Source organism: Danio aesculapii, chromosome 2 (genome assembly GCF_903798145.1).
Source record: "Danio aesculapii chromosome 2, fDanAes4.1, whole genome shotgun sequence".
Classification (NCBI taxonomy): domain Eukaryota; kingdom Metazoa; phylum Chordata; class Actinopteri; order Cypriniformes; family Danionidae; genus Danio; species Danio aesculapii.
The window spans coordinates 10,599,346-10,620,754 of NC_079436.1; the positions used below are offsets into that span (position 1 = coordinate 10,599,346).

At 34.7% G+C, this 21,409-nt stretch overlaps 1 protein-coding gene across 1 annotated transcript in view; it reads left to right on the forward strand.

The window, feature by feature from the left end:
* Nucleotides 1-21,409, forward strand: part of mier1b (mesoderm induction early response 1b, transcriptional regulator) — a 34,928-nt gene that overhangs the window by 9,400 nt on the left and 4,119 nt on the right. Inside the window, exons 5-12 of the mRNA XM_056472566.1 lie at nucleotides 1,124-1,250; nucleotides 1,378-1,442; nucleotides 1,520-1,592; nucleotides 3,640-3,791; nucleotides 4,719-4,800; nucleotides 4,883-4,977; nucleotides 16,491-16,618; nucleotides 20,546-20,676. Coding sequence (XP_056328541.1) covers nucleotides 1,124-1,250; nucleotides 1,378-1,442; nucleotides 1,520-1,592; nucleotides 3,640-3,791; nucleotides 4,719-4,800; nucleotides 4,883-4,977; nucleotides 16,491-16,618; nucleotides 20,546-20,676 — 853 coding nt within the window. The remainder of the gene's footprint in view (nucleotides 1-1,123; nucleotides 1,251-1,377; nucleotides 1,443-1,519; nucleotides 1,593-3,639; nucleotides 3,792-4,718; nucleotides 4,801-4,882; nucleotides 4,978-16,490; nucleotides 16,619-20,545; nucleotides 20,677-21,409) is intronic.

Sequence of the window (21,409 nt, forward strand, 5' to 3'; positions counted from 1 at the left end):
GGTTGGCTGGTTGTTTAGTTGGATGATTGATTGGTTGGTTGGTTGACTGTTGGTTGGATGATTGATTGATTGATTGTTTGGTTGGTTGGCTGGTTGTTTAGTTGGATGATTGATTGGTTGGTTGGTTGACTGTTTGGTTGAATGATTGATTGATTGATTGTTTGGTTGGTTGGCTGGTTGTTTAGTTGGATGATTGATTGGTTGGTTGGCTGGGTGTTTAGTTGGATGATTGATTTGATTGATTGATTGATTGATTGGTTGGTTGGTTGGTTGGTTGGTTGGTTGGTTGATTGACGATTTGATTAGTTGTTTGTTTGGTTGGTTGGCTGGTTAGTTTGGCTGCTTGCTGGCTGGTTGATTGGTTGGTTGGCTGGTTGTTTAGTTGGATGATTGATTGGTTGGTTGGTTGATTGTTTGGTTAGATGATTGATTGATTGTTTGGTTGGTTGGCTGGTTGTTTAGTTGAATGATTGATTGGTTGGTTGGTTGATTGTTTGGTTGGATGATTGATTGATTGTTTGGTTGGTTGGCTGGTTGTTTAGTTGGATGATTGATTGGTTGGTTGGTTGATTGTTTGGTTGGATGATTGATTGATTGTTTGGTTAGTTGGCTGGTTGTTTAGTTGGATGATTGATTGGTTGGTTGGTTGATTTATTGGTTGCCTGGTTGGTTGGTTGATTGACGATTTGATTAGTTGTTTGTTTGGTTGGTTGGCTGGTTGGTTTGTTGGCTGCTTGCTGGGTGGTTGATTGGTTGGTTGGCTGGTTGTTTAGTTGGATGATTGATTGGTTGATTGATTGATTGATTGTTTGGTTGGTTGACTGATGAATTGATTGGATGATTGGTTGATTGTTTGTTTGGTTGGATGGTTGGCTGGTGACTGGCTGACTGGTTGGTTAGTTGGTTGACTGATGGGTTGATTGATTGATTGTTTGACTGGTTGGTTGGTTGACTGATGGCTTGATTGTTTGTTTGGTTGATTGATTGATTGATTGTTTGGTTGATTGATTGATTTGTTGGTTTGTTGACTGATTGACTGACTGATTGGTTGGTTGATCGATTGATTGATTGGTTGGTTGACTGATTGGTTTGTTGATTGACTGATTGATTGATTGATTTTCAGGAGGATGGAGCAAAAGTTCCCACAGGAATAGTGAAGGAGAGTCACTCAACTGACAGTCGAGCTTGTGCGGTAAAGGCCTGCAACAAAGCTGAACTCATACGAACCAAGAACCACGGCTATTTTCAGAGTAATACACATAAGCTTCCTCCTAGATATTGCTTGCTTGTTTTAATGTAATGTTTATGAATGTATTATGTTGAATGTCTGTGTTTGTGCTGTTTTTATTGATCATTTCATTTATTTTATTCTTTTAGATAATGAAGTAGATGAAGAGTCGGAGGAGGATGATGACTATATTCCCTCTGAAGACTGGAAGAAAGTAAACACATTTTTCAGCATCTTAGTTTTCTTGCCTGTACTTTCCAATTAAGTGTCTGACACGCATGTTTTTAACAGGAGATCATGGTTGGATCCATGTATCAGGCTGAAACACCATCTGGACTCTGCAAATACAAAGACAATGAGAAAGGTAGACCTTTGCTTGTTTAAAATAGCGGTCAAAATTCTGAAACTGCCTCGACTCAAGTTGTAATCAATATTCTATGTTTTTTAACATGCTAGATATGAAACATTCAGTACAAATAGCTTTTATACTTCTTTTTTAGACAACAAAAAATATAAATATATATATATTTGAATAAAAAAGTAAAAGATACACACATATAATTACACAAATTTATTTATTAAAATTTATTAAAAAAAGAAAAACTGAAATATCGCATGGTCCTAAGTATTCAGATCCTTTGCTCAGTATTTAGTTTTTCATCTAATACTGCCATCAGTCTTTTTGGTTGAACAGCCATTTTTAGGTCTCCAGTCCAGAGATGCTCAATTGGGTTTAAGTCAGGGCTCTATTCAAGAACAGTCACGAAGTTGTTGTGAAGCCACTCCTTCATTATTTTAGCTGTGTGCTTAAGGTCATTGTCTTGTTGGAAGGTAAACCTTAGACCAAGTATGAGGTCCTGAACACTCTAAAGAAGGTTCAAAGTAAATTAACCTAATAACCCGTTTCCACTGAGTGGTACGGTACAGGTCGGTACGGGTCACTTTTATCAGGCTTGCGTTTCCACTGCTAAAAGTGTACCAATGGTAAACTACACACAACCTACATTTAGTCCTTATTTGGGTTCAAAAACAACACGCAACATATAGCCTATATAGTCTGTGCAGACCTCTCATCTGTATCTTTAATGTTCAGAAGCACATCTAACCTCTGTTAGAAAGTAATTCCGTCATTTCCAGTTCATAATAGTCCAGGAAGCGATGATAATAGTTAAACATGGCAGTTTTATCTTGTTTTGGGTTGCAGAAAGAATCATTTGCTCCTTTGTTTTTTCCGGCTTCTCCTTTGTTTTTTCGCTTGTCAGTCTCACGTTTGTCTGTTTCTGAGAGGATCAGATGTCAGAAGTAGGCATGGGCTGGTATAAGATTCTGATGGTACAATAACCTTGGATAAAAATTTCACGGTATCACGATATGATATTTTTTTAAATGTCTGGGCAAAAAACTAATCCCGATTGAACACAATATATTTTATTTTAAGAAACGTTTATTATATTTTGGAGCAGTAAACATGCAAAACAGGCAAAAATAATTACAATGAATCATTGACTTCTGCTGTCTTCGTTAGTTCAAAACGTTCAAAAATGCAGATTTCGTTATTATACAGTATGTATATATTATTACGGTGTAATGTCTCGGCTGTGTATTAAAACATGGCGGTTCCTTTGTTTTCATTCTCGCTTGTTGCTCGAGCGAGTGACGTATCTCTGTAAACCAATAGCGTTCATCAAATGTGGTTATAATGGAAGGCAATGGGCCAAAAACAGCCACCAACAGTAAATTAGGGAGAAAAAATTTAACTCTAACAATGCATCAAAGCCAATGTTGTTACTAATCATTCACATGTCCAGGGCCGAGATAAAAAGAAAAGAAAATCCAGTCAAGTCATTTTTAAATTGAAAATACGTAATTTAGTGTGTTTTTTCACCCAATCAGTGACATCATTTGTGAACTTGGCAATAAATGAGTTAAAATCTTGTAATTTTCAAAACAATTTAGTTGTTTTGATCAGGACTGAGGTTGATTAATAGATTTATGCAAAAAAAAGTAAAAATACTTATCTGATGCATGCAAGAATTATTTCTGGCCTTTATTAGATAGGACAGTAATGAGACAGGAAGCGAAGTTGGAGAGAGAGTGAGAAAGAGAGGGGGGAGGGGTAGGGTTGGTAAATGTCCTCGAGCCGGGATTCGAACTCGGGACGCTCTGACATCATACTGCACAAATTGTCAACGCGCTAACCACTTGGCTATTGCGCAGACTATCTGATGCATTTTTACAGCAGTTTAATTTAGTGGATGTTTTCATCCTGAACGCAACAAAAGGCTAGTAAATTTGAACAGTGCACAACGGTTAATAATTTAAGGTTTGTATGCATAAAATGAACATTTTGGCTCATTTCTTGTACTTTTCTGATATGCATATATTTAAAAAAAAAATGTTTTGTCTTGCAGTGTATGAAAATGATGATCAGCTGCTGTGGAATCCTCAAATCCTCTCTGAAAACACTGTGGTTGAGTTTCTGACAGACGCCTGTCGACGGACCGGAGATGAGACGGGTGTAGATGCGATTCCAGAAGGATCCCACATTAAAGACAATGAACAGGTACTAAAGAACCGCCTCTATGATCACTATTTGATCATTATGGTGGCTTGAGAAAGCCAACATACTGTTATACTACATGAACTTATTATTCTTCTTCCGTCTTCTTCTTATTCTTCTTCTTCTGAGACTAATTTCTTCATGCATCTCCTCCTAGACCGTTCATACTACAACCACCAAACTTACTCCAGACCTCCAAGCTGGTCTGACTTGGGTTGCTATATCTTTTTCAACTAATCCGACTTACGGTTTTCCGAAAACTGACCTGGAAAATTCGGAAAAGTCCCATTGACCTAACATTGGACCAAACTTTATGACCTCATAACTTTCCGCCAGGCTGTCATACAGACTTAAGGTTGGGCTCATTTAACTCAGACTACCAATCTGCCAATCACTGATGACCTTTCAACTTACTAGCCACACCCTAGCAACCACTTACTGCACCTTAGCAACTGTCCCATAGACATCCATTTAATAAAAACCGCTATTGACTTTATATTGGACATACTAAAGACATACCATTTCATACTAACAAACTTACTAATCATACATGCTAATTCATACTAAATTCATGCTAACAACATGCTAATTTATGCTAAAAACATGCTAATTCATACTAGAACCATGGTAATTTATTTTAGCAACTGCCTAGCAACCCCTCAGAACACTCTAGCAACCGCCTAGCAAGAAACATGCCAATCCATACTAGAAACATGCTAATACTTATGTATTTATCTATCTGCCAACTGTTTAAAACTTCCTAAAAACTACTTCAATGATTTAAACTTTGAAACTACTTCAGACTTTCAGACTAGGCTTTCTCAAGACACCATAAAGTTTGTCTATGAACTTTACTTTTCTAGTTTCGTTTGTAATCAAATGCTGAATTGTTTCTTAATACACAAAACAAACAGTGTTTTCTCCTCTCAGGCGCTGTATGAGCTGGTGAAATGCAATTTTGAAACCGACGAAGCTTTACGAAGGTTAAGGTTTAACGTTAAAGCGGCCCGAGGTGAGCATTATGGGATGTTCAACCATGTTTTATAGAAACTGTGAAACTTTTGGAATTATAACAGGCTACGTTTTTCCTACAGATGAGCTATCTGTGTGGACGGAGGAAGAATGCAGGAATTTCGAACAAGGTTTAAAGGCTTATGGAAAAGACTTTCATTTTATCCAAGCCAACAAGGTAATGCTCAGTTGATGCCCTTCATTACAATTTGTTTGATCCTGTAGGCAGATCGTTAAAATAGAATTTTAATTTCAATTTTGAAGTCAGACTTTTTCATATTTGCTGAGATTTTAGATATGAAAATTTTTTAAACTATTAATAAAAAAAACTGTGATGTTCTTAAATGTGGCTAGCAGGTAGTAGACCTGCACGATTCTGGCTAAAATGAGAATGTTTTTGCTTACAATTAAGATCACGTTTTACTCACAATTCTATAGATGTAAAATAAAAGGTTAAAATGAGTAGGCTGTTATTATTGTTTGTTCTAAAAGATATGGTAAAACAACAATAATATTAGGCCTATGTGTAGGTCTACTGTTGGTTAAAATGCTCGATTTTGTATAGACGTGCAATGGTGGACTTGAACAGACTTTAAATATCTCCTGGTCATTAATGCACAGTAAAGTGCTGACATCAGAATACATCTATTCATTATTCTGAAGTTGAATTATTATGTTTGAGACATATGCTTATCATTTGTCATTGACAATGTTATTAGACCTTTTTTTCCACTGGTAAAATGAAACATTTGTCATTATCAGATTCTTGCTTTATATTCAACATTATATAGGCTAGAGTAGTTATACTGACACTGTAAAACATTTATTTTCATGCACAACACGCTGTGTTCGCTATGAAAGAAAAAACATATCAAGCGCTTGTCATAATCATAACTGTAAAATGCAATATGATTATTTAAACATGCAAGTCATACTTCCCGCACGGCTCCCAAACGATCGCTCTGTGTAGCAAACTGGACGTTATTTACAACTTTATTACCTGTTATTCACAACCTATGCAAGTTCTGTTTACTAAAGTAGACATCAATTGTGAACACGTGCGCGTCAGCTCACATGTCATTTCATGGCCGCGGCTACATCATTACATTAAGACCGAAATGACATTTTTGGGTGAATTATACCTTATAAATACAGTATGTGATACTTTTAACGCCATTTGGAGGTGTCCATGTTGCTCATTGCTGTCCAATGTTGCTGTGAAGACTTGTGTGTTACCGACGCACAAGTCCGTAAAGATTGCTTCGAGATTGTGATCTTTTTTTTTCGGTTAATCATGCAGCTCTAGCAGGTAGCATATGTACTACGTTGTGTTTTGAATCTTATTTACAGGGCTGTGATTTTTCTGTGAAAACTGCATAAATTTATTTATTTATTTATCGTTCATTCATTTTATTTATTTATTACAATTTTTGCGTGATGTTACTTGTTTTTTTTTTTAAATCTATACAAGTTATCGGTACATATTTGCATGTTTAGTATGTTAATCCTAAAACTGATATGCAGAACTAATATTAATTTAAAAAGGACCTATTATGCCCCTTTTTAAAATATTTAAAATAAGTCTCTGATGTCCCTAAAGTGTGTATGTGAAGTTTCAGCTCAAAATACCCATCAAATAATGTTTTATAACTCTTTGAAATTGACCCTTTTAGTCTTTGATTCTAATTGTGGCGTTTTGGTGACTGTCGCTTTAAATTTAAATGAGATTGTGCTCTTTTTCAAAAGAGGGCGGAGCTACAAATGCCTATGTGTGAGCATAGTAGCGCATTCAAAAACAAGATGAGGGAGCGATCATCACTAATGGGCGGGGCTTTCCCCCTTTGATGACTGGTACAAAGGGAGAATGTCAATCAAAGTGTTTTTGCAGACTGTTTTCATCAAGTGTGATTACAAAAAAATAAAATGAATAAATGTTTACCATTAGAAGCTGGTTATATTTACAGACTGTTGACACACAACTGAGTTTAAACCAGTTATAAAAGTGATTTTTTTGCAAAATAGGTTGCCTTTAAGCTAGTTTTATGTACCAAGCATTTGTGTGCTGCATGCATAAGTTGTTTATCTAAATCTGACCAATCAGATGAGGCCTTTACTATCTTTATCCACACCTTTCCAGTAGGTGCTGTTAGGTGAATCTAGATCTGTTTTCAGTCATTGGTGGGGTTTTAAAATCTAATTATTAATTAATTTATATATATATTTAATAGGTTGTTTTCTATCACGTGGTTCTGGTGATGCGTGAAATTCAGACGGAGGGCAGGAAGTCAAAAACTGAATGGGAGACATAGAGGAAGCCCGTATTTTTGCGATTTATACCATATTTCATTGGAGATATAAATAGAAAATTAGCACATATACATTGGGCATGATCCTTATATCATGAAGAGGGCTGAGTTTTCTACTGAAATAAAATATATTTGCCTGTAATCAAAGCGGTAAATACTGTATAATTACGTAACATTGCAAAATACTATAGTAAATACTAGTGTTTAGAAGCAAACTATATATAATTACTTGAATTAAACTGTCTGGTAATTATATTGTTGCTGTGTTACGACACTACTGTAGTAGTAAACAAATTATTCAATAGGCTTCAGTTTCTATAATTATACACCATCACGATACACCACAGTTTACGGTAACGTTACAGTATTTATTACAGTTTGTCAGTTTAGCTAGTTATCAGTTTAACAATGAGTCTACACATTACACACTTTACTATGTGGTTTAAAAACATGTTTATTATAAACTATAACTATAGTTTTTCCCCATGCGGATATCTTCCAGACATCATGAAAGCAAACAAAAGCGTGGACGCATAGTTTATTATTTATTTATTTTTATAAGGGGTAAACAGTAATCCACAATAATAACCATTTAATTTTGTCGGAAGGGTTGCATTTCTTTTGTTTTCGGTCTATGAACTTACTATCAACCTTGCTGCTGCGCATCTCGATGTTCATGTTACGATTGTTTGTTCTGTCGAAACACCAGTAAAGACAGTAAAGAGATGGAGATTTCATTGCTGCGATTACATGTCAGGGTGCGTTATTTATATTCTCCTGGATTTTTAAGTGTGATGGTGTTTGTATCTGATTTTTAAATAACACATTACATATAATACACATAGCTAGGCATGTATATAATCTTTATTAGTGCTGTCAAACGAATTATCGCGTTCAAAAAAAGTTTGTCCGCATGGATGTATTGAATGAATGTTTATTACATGATGCCTTTTCTTCTGTTTTGCAGCCAGTTTCTTGAACCCCCCTCCACCCTATGAGCAAAAACTTTGAGTTCTATAAAAGCTGTTCTGCATTTCTTATTTTGGCCACTTTAAACAATTATAAACAACATAAAACAGAAACATTTTGATGCTCTGATAGCGTAGATTTCTATGTAGAAGTGTCTCGTGCGTCATCAATGACGTCATGTGAAAACAACCTATTAGTTAAGGAAAATAATCTATTACCTGCATTTTAGTATGATCATAACCAAGGTTATAATAGATTTGGATTTTTCATAAGTATTAGCTTCTATTTCGTTTTGACTTTTTGTTTTCAAAATCAGTTATTTTCAAGTAGTTTTAAGAGGCAGATTTACTAGTTTTTATTTGTTTCTATATTTTGGAATTGTTTAGTTTAGTTTAGTTTTTATTACTTTCAATATTAGTTTTAGTTTTTTTTTTCTAAATGAGGATATTTGTTAGGTGCAAGATTCAAAATCACCAGAATAGATATTGTATAATAAAAACTCAACCATACCATTTTTGTAACCTGTATTCAGAGGACACATGAACACTATGATCTACCTATCTTCAAATTCAAATACAACAGCCCACAAGTTACCAGGCTTAAGTACAATATGTGTGCAAGGCTGCTTCTGAGGTTAGATACACAGTAGTGATGGAAATTTCAGATATTTAACGCGGATGTTAAGACTGATATAGTCAGTCTTAAAAATGATATAGTCAGCAATAACGTTAGTAATTTCAGTCAGTAAAACATCACCATGATCTGAAAAAAGTTTTACAGTAAAGTTTTGCAACCCAACTGAAGCATGATTCACTTATTTAAATTCAATTACGATTTTCTGTTATGAAATAAACTTTTTCACCAGATCCTCTCATTTAAGCCCGCGGTGCAGTTGTTCAAGTTTAGTTCAGTCACAGCAGGCTGTCGTGTACTGTTTGTGTTTGGTTCACTGAATCACGTACTGTACGCACTGTTTTATCTATTCATCGCTTCTCAAATTTGATCTCAGTGTAACGTTACTGTTCTAATAGCTGAATAAGTCAGAGGGGGTATTAGGCTTGTTAAAAAGTAAGTAGATTGTGGACAAGAGCGGTTACTGGAGACGCAATTAATGATTCAAATGATTTAGTTTGATTTTGATGAACTTGTTCAATCGGTTCACTTAGAAGATCCGGTTAAAAAGATTCATTCGCGATCGCGAAACAGAAATAAAACCCGTTACTGGCCAAAAATGAGTTAAAGTAATAGCTTTAAGTCTTTGTATGCAATGCTGTCACCGTGCTGCTGTCCACTTGTTGTTTTGTCACGGGAGCAACAGCGAGGATGACTGGAGGAGAACCAGCTTAGTTTAGTTAACCGAATATTTTCAGTCAGTTGTAGTTTTTAAAATTTTTTAATTACTGTTATTTTTATTTAAGTTAACAACAATTATTTAAAAGTTTAGTTTTCGTTTTTTTCGTTCGTTTTCGTTAACTATAATAACCTTAATCATAACATTAAATAATAATTTGTTTGTTGCTGATAAAATAACATACAATAGGTAACGTTAGTGCTGTCGCCTCATAGCAAGAAGGTCGCTGGTTCGAGCCTCGGCTGGGTAAGTTGGCGTTTCTGTGTGGAGTTTGCATGTTCTCCCTGCATTCGTGTGGGTTTCCTCCGGGTGTTCTGTTTCCCCCACAGTCGAAAGACATGCGGTATAGGTGAATTGGGTAGGCTATATTGTCCGTAGTGTATGAGTGTGAATGAGTGTATATGGATGTTTCCCAGAGATGGCTTACAGCTGGAAGGGTATCCTCTGCGTAAAACATGTGCTGGATAAGTTGGCGGTTCATTCCGCTGTGGTGACCCCGGATAATTAAAGGGACTAAGCCAAAAAGAAAATGAATGAATGAATGAATGAATAATAATAACATTTTGCAAGTTAGTTATATCATAAGAAATATCGTTATCTCAACACTCTATACAACATCTATAGTTTAGAACCCTTGAGTGTTGAACTCACGTGGTAAACTGTCCCTTTAAATCATATTTAGCTCTGTGTTTTGTGCCATTTTGGAGGCTGTAAGAAGGTGGCTTCGGCTGGCTGCTTCATCTAAAGACAATCAGCGTCTCTTGGCAATCTGTAATCCCCATGGGATCTTTGGTTGTGGTGGGATATTATGGATTCAGAGTCCCCTGAGCTTATGCTGTTGTGGAAGGTGATGAGGTGAAGGGAGATAATGAGGATGAAGCGGTGTTAACTTGCTGTCTCAGAGATGAGCCGGATGACGATGGTAATGACTCTATTCTGTCTTTGGCTCAAGCGTTAAAGCCATTGAGCATGAAGAGTGGAGATTTGTTGATTCGGCTTTTGTCTTTGTGGAAGTTTACAAATGCGTGCCAGCTACACTGCAATTAATGTTTTTTAAGTAAATTTTTTGTCTTGTTTCTAGTCCAAATAGCTAAGAATTTGAGTTTTTCTTTAAAACAAGCAAAACAATCTTGTATTGAATTTCTGAAAGCGAAAATACTTTTGCTTGTATTAGAAATTTGGACTAGGGCTGGGCGACACGGTAGCGCAGTAAGTAGTGCTGTCACCTCACAGCAAGTAGGTTGCTGGTTCGAGCCTCGGCTGGGTCAGTTGGCATTTTTGTGTGGAGTTTTCATGTTCTCCCTGTGTTTGTGTGGGTTTTCTCTAGGTGCTCCAGTTTCCCCCACAAGTCCAAAGATATGCGATACAGGTGAATTGGATAAGCTAAATTGTCTCTAGTATATGCATGTGAATGAGTGTTTATGGATGTTTCCAAGTGATGGGTTGCAGCTGGAAGGGCATCCGTTGCATAAAAACATATGCTGGATAAATTGGCGGTTCATTCCGCTGTGGAAACCCCAGATTAGTAAAGGGACTATGCCGAAAAGAAAATGAATGAATGAATGACTAGGGCTGTATGATTAATCACCCCACACACGATTTCAATCCAGCATCTCTTCGATTCAGCCAGTTAGAGTTTCAAGTTCAGGAGATGAATAAAGTCGCACAAGTCTTTACATTGTTTTAAATACATACCTCCAAATGGTGTTAAAAGTGTCACCCCAAAATGTCATTTCTGTCTTGATGTAATGATGTATTCGTAGCCGCGAAATCACACATGAGCTAACGCAATGTTTGTTTACTACCGAGAGGACACGCGCGTGCCTGCGATTGATGTCTTCTTTAGTGAACAGAACCTGCATAGGCAATGAATAACGAGTAATAACGTTCAGTTTGTTGCACCGAGCGATCGTTTGGGAGCCGCGCGGGAAGTGTAATTTGCTTGTATGTTTTTTTTTTCGCAGTGACGGCAGCCATGACATGACAGCACTCTGCAGTGAAAGTGAAACCAAAAGTGCGCACATAATTTAAAGGATCATATCGCATTTTAAAGTTATGATTATCATAAGAATTTGATATGTTTTTTCTTTCATGGCAAACACAGTATTGTACATGAAAATAAATGTTTTACAGTGTCAGTATAACTACTCTAGCCTATATAATATTGAATATAAGAGGAAATCTGATAATGACAAATGTTTCATTTTACCAGTGAATAAAAAAATGTAACACTTTATAATAACTACACACTATGAATCATTTATTAAGCATAAGCATATACTGAATTCATTATTTGTTGAGCATTAACTCTACATTAATAAGCGTTAATAAGCAGTTTATAACTGCAGCTACAAATGTTGTATTCTTGACTTATAATCACATTTGTAATGTGCTTAATTGTATTTTCATACTTTATTATTTTTTCATTACTAAATGAAGTATTGCATTATTTACAAATCATTTGTATTTAAGAGTAATTGGTGGTTTTTAAGATCATTCAGAATGAGTTAGTAAATGATTAATAAACTATTCAAATTAATGTTTATATGTCTTATTATTCAGACATATATTAATGGTTATTATGTGTGTTAATAAATGCTTTATTAACTCAACTTCATGCAGTTTTGTGACCTAATCTAAAGTGAGGACTAGTTATGCTTTATAAATCCCTTATAAGTAGGCTCACACGGAATCTGCGTGCACAGAATTCCGCAGATTTTGCGCAGATTTTTAGTCCATCATTGATTCTGTTTATTTACTTGAATAAAAGTGTGTAAATCTATATATATTCAGTTTTTAAATTAATTACAGTAATATTATTGACTAATATGAAAATTATGAAGATAAAATATGAATAAATAAAGAAATATAAAGATTTATTTACAATACAGTTTGTACAGTAATATTTTCTGTCTTTTAGTAGAGATATTACATGAGAGACTTGCTTTGTTTACCAAATAAAGTGAATCTAACTGGATTTGCATTTTAAACATTAAATACAAGTTTAAAAGATATTATTTTTTATTTCATATATTAAGGTTTTAGTTGTGATACTCCCAAAATAATATACTTCCGCAGAAATCCGCAGATTTTTAACACAATTCTCCACAGAAATAGCTAAAAACGTCCGCAGATTCCGTCTGGCCCTACTTATAAATGACAATTCAAGGCTTGGTGTCAAATAAACAATAATCTTTGCAATCTAATCCAAAAAGTTAAATTACTGTAAAGTTTAAACATTGCTGAATAACAGGAGTGTAAAAATACGACATAAAATTGGATAAAACAACAAAAAATATAATAAATTAGCTACATAATAAGATGCAATGTTTAAACTGTACAGTAATTTTATTTTTTGATAAGGTTGCAAGTACAAGTACAGTTTCATTTGTGGAATTTCAAATGAGTAGAAATTAATAAAGTCGTTTTATTCTTTTTTTTCCTGTTTAAAATATAACTGAGCCTTAAATTGTCATTTATATAGAATTCATAAAGCATAAATAGTCCTTTAGGTCACAAAACTGGATGAAGTTGTATTAATAAAGCATTTATTAACATCTAAATTAACCATTACTATATGCCTGAATAATAAAACTTATAAATGTTAATTTGAATAGTTTAATAATCATTTATTAACTCATTCTGAATGATCTTAAAAACCACCAACTATGCTTAAATTAATACTTAATTTAGTAATGAAAAATAAATCATTAATAAAGTATGAAAGTACAATTATTAAACACATTACAAATGTGGTTATAAGTCTAGAATACAGCATTTGTAGCTGCAGTTATGAGCTGCTTACTAACGTTTATTAATGTAGAGTTAATGCAGATAAGGAAGTCACTATTTACTAATGCTTAATAAATGGTTCATAGTGTGTAGTTATTATAGTGTTAGGTAAGTGGTAAGTGTTACCAAAAGGTCTAATAATGTTGTCAATGACAAATGATAAGCATATGTCTCAAACATAATATTTCAACTGCATAATTATGAATGGTTGTATTCCGATGTCATCACTTAACTGTGCATTAATGACCAGAACATATTTAAGTCTGTTCAAGTCCACCATTGCAAGTGTTTGGACAATTGAGCATTTTAACCACCAGTAGACCTACACAAATTAGTATTATTAATTAATATTAATATTATTGTTGTTGTACCATATGTTTGAGAATTAACAATGTTAATAGCCTGCTCATATTAACCTTTATTTAACATCTATAGAATTGTGAGAAAATCGTGATCTTCATTTTAGCCAGAATCATGCAGCCCTAATTTGGCCTAGAAACTTTAAGTAAGAAAAGCATTTTTCTAGTGTAAGCTCAGTATTTCTTTGCCTGTAACTGCTAGGGATGTTATGTTAAATAGGACATTTGTGACCATCGTTATGACCATCAACCGTTTTTTTTAGAGGATGACAAATGCCTCGTTCCCAGTGTTTCGGTATGGGTCACCTTTATTAGGCTTGTGTCTCCACTGCCAAATGGAACCAATGGTACCCTTTTGGTGGGCGTTCGACAGAAAGTTGCAGTCGATGTCATTCTCGCGCGAAGTTTACATATCGTACGAGAAGCACTTCTTACTAAACAAATGCTTTATCTGTATAAATAAATGTAATTTGCTAAATGACTAAATGTAAATGTAAATAAATAAATGTTTAAAAAAATGTTTATTACTAATTTCTATGAACGGGACTTGATGATAGCTGCAGATCAATCATAATGCAAAATAACCCACTGTAATGGCTGCGATTATATAAAATAAAACATAATAAAAACATTTACAAACACGTACAGTATCTGAAATGTAACAAATTACTAATAAATAAACAAAACATACATTTTGGCCTTATTTGGGCTCTTAAACGATACGAAACATATATAGTCAGTACCAACTTCTCACTGTCACGATTGTCCGTTTCTGAAAGGATCGGATGTCAGAAGCACTTCAATAATGGCACTTCAGTGTGTGTATGTGTATATATGTATATATATATATATATATATATATATATATATATATATATATATATATATGTATGTATGTATATGTGTGTGTGTATATATATATATATATATATATATATATATATATATATATATGTGTGTGTATATATAAATATATATATATATATATATATATATATATATATATATATATATATATATATATATATATATATATATATATATATATAGTTGAAGTCAGAATTATTAGCGCCCCCCCCACCCCCATAGAATTTTTTTTTTTTTTTTCCCAAAATGAAGTTTAACAGAGCAAGGACATTTTCACAGTATGTCTAATATTAATAGAACAATAATACTAATAATAATAGAACAAACCATTGTTAACTTTCCAAATTACCCTATCCTGCCTAGTTAACCGAATGAACCTAGTTAAGCCTTTAAATATCAGTTTAAGCTGTATAGAAGTGTCTATTAAAACTATTATGTTTAGACTATTATATATATATATATATATATATATATATATATATATATATATATATATATATATATATATATATATATATATATATATATATATATATATATATATAATAATAATAATAATAATAATTATTATTATTATTATTATTATTATTATTATTGTGGTGTAATGTCTCGGCTGTGTATTTAAAAAATGGCACTTCCATTGTTTTCATTCTCCTGGCTTGTTCACGCGCTAGTGACGTTTCTCTGTAAACCAATAGCGTTCAGCTGTGCGTCTAGCTCCGCCTTTTGGTACCCTTTTGTTGTGCTAGATACCCTTTGGAAAGGGTACCCAAAAAGTGGTATGGAATGGTTTGCTTTTTGGTACAGACGGGCATAAAATCGTACCGGCCTGTACCGAACCGTACTACTCAGTGGAAACGTGCCAAAACTGACACACCATTCCTGCAGCTCTGATACAAGCTAAAAAGCACTGCAGTGTTTGAGAGCTCTGTGTTTGTCTCAAGTAATTGGTCTACCGTTATATGGAGCTAATTGGTTAGTTCTAGTCGTATGACTCATGGTGCATTCGTGGCATTCTGAAAAGTTGAGATGTTTTGAAGTAGATTCGCCAGGAAAACACTTTTTCAGTTTGAATGCCTAATGCCAATGCCTGATGTTAGCTTATATTTAATTCAACATGTTATTAATAACATTTGAAACTATTCATCATATTGTATTTGTCATTTAACTACCTCATTTATTTCTATTTTTTATTTGTTACCAATAGTTTACATTTACATTTAGTCATTTAGCAGACGCTTTTATCCAAAGCGACTTAAAAATGAGGACAAGGAAGCAATTTACACAACTATAAGAGCAGCAGTGAACAAGTGCTATAGGCAAGTTTCAGGTGTGTAAAGTCTAAGAAGCAAAGCATTTGAAATTTTTTTTTTTTTTTTGAAAGAGAGTACAGTTAGTGGTATAGCCTGAGAGGCAGTTACAGATTAGGAGGGAAAGTGGAGACTAAATAGTTGAGTTTTTAGTCGTTTCTTGAAGACAGCAAGTGACTCTGCTGTTCTGGTGTAGTTAGGGAGTTCATTCCACCAACTGGGCAGATTGAATGGGAGAGTTCGGGAAAGGGATTTCTTCCCTCTTAGGGATGGAACCACGAGGCAACGTTCATTCACAGAACACAAGTTTCTGGAGGGCACATAAATCTGCAGAAGTGAGAGCAGATAAGAAGGAGCAAAGCCAGAGGTCGCTTTGTAAGCAAACATCAGAGCTTTGAATTTGATGCGAGCATCAAATGGCAGCCAGTGCAAACGGGTGAGTAGCGGAGTGACGTGCTCTTTTGGGTTCATCAAAGACCACTCGTGCTGCTGCGTTCTGAAGCAGCTGAAGAGGTTTGATAGAATTAGCTGGAAGCCCGGCTAGTAGAGAGTTGCAATAATCCAGTTTGGAGAGAACAAGAGCTTGAACAATGAGTTGAGCTGCATGTAGTTGTTTCTATTGCTGTTTTTTAAGTTATTTTTTTCTATTGCGGGGTTGTGGAGCCCCAGGACCTGTGTTTTTTTCTTTTGTCAGATCACATGCCTGTATTTATTTAGCAAACCTTATCCAATTTCAGGTCAGAACACGGTCTGTTGGAGATTGTGTGGCTTTTTATTACATGTGGAAGAAGTCGGAGCGCTATGATTTCTTTGCGCAACAAACTAGGCTTGGAAAAAGGAAGTACAACCTTCATCCGGGAGTAACGTAAGTATCTGCGCAAACACATCTTTTTTGTAATATTTTGTTTTATTTACCATTTTTATAAGATTTTAACAAACACAGTACAATACAAATAATAATACAAAAATAATAATAAATACAATACAAAATAATTGACATTAGCCCCATCCCACCCCCTCAAAAAAAAAAAAAAAAAAAAAAAAAAAAAAGGAAAAGAAAGAGAGAAAAAAACAACAACAAAGGGAGGAATCGTCTCAGTTATCAAATATATAAGTATACACATGACATATGCAGCATAAACACATTTTTATAAAAGATGACAGTATTCACATTTCTACAAAGTCAGTGTCATGAATATATGAGTTAGAGATGAAAATTTCCAAAGGTAAAATGCTAGATTCCCAAGAGTCTTAAAATAGGTCCCCATGTGGTTTCAGCTTTTTTCTGTGAAGTTTCAAGACGTAGTCGTTCCATTTGAATGACATAAAGCAGCTCATTCAACCATCTCTTAAAACAGGGAGCCTTTGGAGACTTCCAATTAAGTAAGATCATTTTTTTAGCTGTAATCATGCCAACCATCAGGGCTTGCTGTTGGGTTGAAGGAAAAGTGTCCATTATGTTTGAATATCCAAAAATAGCCAAATTGTAGTCAGGTTGGATAGTGGTTCCATAAGCACTGGAAAACAACTCAAAGATGCTGGACCAAAACTCATAAAGAACAGGACAAAACCAAAATAAATGTGCCAAAGTCCCCTCTGTTCTACCACATCTGTCACATTTAGGAGATACAGAGGGAAAGATTTTACTTAATCTAGTTTTAGAAAAATGAAGGCGATGTAAAACTTTAAATTGAATTAATTTATGTCTCGAATTTATTGAAGCTTTTTTTATTCTTGACAGGGCTTCTTCCCAGATCTCATCAGCCACTTCTTCATTTAAATCCATGGCCCAAGCTATCTTAATGTGCTTAGTGCATATTGGAGCCTCAAAAACACGAACAAAGCTTGATATTAGGTGTCTAGTATTAGGGTTTGAGGATAGAAGTTTCTGAATAATATGACTTTCTGGTTTGTTTATAAATTGTGAGATATTTTCCTTTACATAGTTTCTAATTTGCAGATAGCGAAAGAAGTTAGACTGCGGGAGAGAAAACTTATCCTTCAGCTGTGTAAAGGATGCAAATTGATTGTCTATGTAAAGATCTCCTATGTGAGATAGCCCTTTTCTTTTCCATGCTGTAAAAGTACTGTCAATCAGGGAAGGTTTAAATGAAGGATTATGTGAAATCGGCGTATTGACTGAAACCTTAGGTAATTTGTAAAATTTATTTATCTGATTTAAAATCCGTAACGAATTCCTTACCACAAAATTACAGCTTCCTTGTTTTTTAATTAATTTACACTCTGTAAAAAGCAATGTTGGGAGAGAGGACTCTGGCACAGATATGGCCTCGGCATAAACCCATAATGGGGAAGTCTCATATGTCACATCCTCCAGAACACCCCTTTGCCAGAATGTGAGAGCTCTGGCATTTGCTGCCCAGTAATAGTGCTTGAAAATTGGAAGGCCAAGACCTCCGCTATCTGTATTTTTTTGTAAATGGGCTTTGGCTATGCGTGGTGTTTTATAGTTCCAAATGAACGAGAGAATAATTGAATCAATTTGTTTAAAAAAAGACATGGGTAAATATATCGGGAGATTTTGAAAAAGATATAAGAACCTTGGCAGAACAACCATCTTTATCACATTCACCCGGCCAATTAGTGACAATGGGAGCAACTTCCATCTTTCAATGTTAGCTTTGATTCTGTTAATCATATCTAAGAAATTTAATTTGAATAAGTGTTTGGGGTTCTTTGGAATATTCAGGCCGAGATAGGTAAAATGATTGTTTACTATTTTAAAAGGTAAATTGTTTAAAAAAGTGTCACTTAAATTATTTGTTAAAGGCATAAATTCACTTTTTTCCCAATTAATTGAATAACCTGACAACTTACTGAAACTATCAATATAGTTGAGAATCTTAGGGATAGTAGAAACTGGATCAGAGATGTAAAGTAAAACGTCGTCAGCATATAAACTGATCAAGCTTTTGGCATTGCCAAGAGAAATACCCTGGATATGTGGATTAGTTCTAACTCCTACTGCTAATGGCTCAAGTGCAATGTTAAAAAGAAGAGGGGATAGAGGGTCACCCTGACGTACTCCACGTTGCAATACGAAGGGGTTAGATCTGATGCCATTTGTCAAAACAGATGAAGATGGACGTAGATAAACTATTTTGATCCAGTTAATAAATTTGTCTCCAAATCCAAACTGCCTTAACGTTTCAAATATATACAGCCATTCAATCTGATCAGCGCAAACACATCTTATTGACCTCTCTTATCCTATAACTGGACATTCATCTGATGTCATGAATGTGATGTTTGTGGATCGCAGTTATACTAGTATTAGCTAATAAAGTGATTGTGACGCATTCGGATTATTTTCAGTTATTATATATTCAGCTATTTAAATTAAAGATGAACTTTTTGCCTTTATTATGATAAGGGGGTAGATATTAACAAGCGCGTTTGGTTTATGGGACCACAAGTTCAAAAAGATTGGGAACCACTGCTTTATACCAATCGTAGTGGTGGCACTGGGTTTTAGGCCCCGTCACTGTTGCTTGCAGCTTTATTGTTTTACTATTATAAACTGTTAGATTATTTTTTAAGAACAACATTTGGCTATATTTATGTGCATGATGCATTTATATTCACACTTATTCATCACATTTATAGAGGAATTACCAAGCTACGTCACACATGACGTCACACAAGTTCCCGGTTGCAATAGCAAACATGTCATGTTGTGCGGTAGGATGCTGAATTCGAAAATAGAAAACGTAACTTACCGTACACCACACTGCTTTTAATGCCAACCGCAGACGTCTTTGGCTAAAAGTAAGCTGAATAGAGTGACTTAATCAAAAATGCTGCACTCTGCATTAAACGGCGGAAAGTGTAAGTTCACATACCTTGCCGTACAGATGCAGTTCGCTGTCAGAAAGCAGTTGCTTTGCTTGTTGATGATTACCCAGGCCTTGTACAGTTCCGTCTTCTTTCCTTGTCTTTGGCTACAAAGTTAACACTACAAAGTTTTGAATCTGGTAATCATGTAACATTATTTCTTGTACATGACTACACAGAACAACATTGTAGGCATCCAAAGACTTGTAGGCCTTTAACTTCTCCCTTGTAAAATCACTTGAGTTTCAATGAAATGGTTGTGTATTTGGGCCTGGCCGTTTCGTCTTATTCAATATCCATTGGGACGGTGCTATTGCAAATGGACCTGTCAGACGAACACCGCTCATTTTAACGTTAATTTTGCTGAATAACTGTGCTTATCACTGGGTGACAAGCTGTTATAGTACGCTGAAAGTATTATGTAAATAATATATATAATATGTAATTAATATAACTTATTTCTAAGACGACAACAAACTCTGAACCGCATCGGATGTCATTCCCTCGCTGTAAATGCTAGCACTCCCGTTTTTTTCCTCAATCTCGCTGCTCGCGCATTATGAATGTTTACAAACATGGTAATTCATCTATTCTGATTTGTGAAATGTCTTTATACATCACAATTTCGGTTCTCTTACATAAGCACATATCAAGATAATTTCAGCCTATAAATGATTCTCATATCTTTATAAATTCTTATGTATTGTATTTGTCAAATTACAACCTTTGCTTTAATGCTGTTTTTTATAAATAAAAACAGAATTATTGTTTTGTATAGTGGCTGCGTACAGTTATTGAGAAACTACAGTTGCAAACAATATAGTCAAATTTTGATACGTCTGGCAGATTAGTTTATTAATATTATTAAGCATAAATTAGTGCATAAAAGAAAAAACACTGGCTATATTGTATGTTTGTAATTGTTTTATTTTTGTAGGGATTACATGGACAGACTTCTAGATGAGACAGAAAGCACTGCGTCCAGTCGAGCAGCCACCCCACTTCCTGCGGCCTCCAGCAGTAGCACCACCAGCCAATCAGAGCGAGAGGAGACGAGCGGCCACAACGGTACAGCTTATTCTATCATGTTAAACTTAGGATTGAAATGCTTTGTTGCATATTTTTTTGTCTGTTGAACACAATGTGGTGTTTAAGCACTCAAAGGTTAGCTGGAAATGGTAGTTTTTAAAATTTCACTAACGATTAGTATCAAAGTTACTTTCGAATACCAAATATTCAGCATCAGCCACGCTAAATCAATGTATTTTCTGTTTATAATGCAACACTGTGGGGATTTTCAGGGTTTCTTCAGAGACATTTGGAGTGTCCATGAAAGCGCCTCTAGTCTTCACAACCTTGCTTTCCTGACAAGATTTGCATGAGAGACACGGCATGTTTGCGATTTTTCACTTTGATTAATCGAACAGCTACCTCTGTGTAATACAATGTATCTACAGTTGAAGTCACGATTATTAGCCCCCCCCTGTATTTTTTTCCCAATTTCTGTTTAATGGAAAGAAGAGTTTTTTTGACACATTTCTAAAGATAATAGTTTTAATAACTCATTTCTAATAACTGATTTATTTTATCTTTGTCATGATGACAGTACATAATTTTTGACTAGATATTCTTCAAGATACTAGTATTCAGCTTAAAATGACATTCAGCTTAACTAGGTTCATTAGTCAAGTTAAAGTAGTTAGGCAAGTCATTAGTAATTAGGCAAGACTAGGGATGTAACGATTCACCTGACTCACGATGTGATACGATTCACAATACTAATCTCACGATATATGCAGGG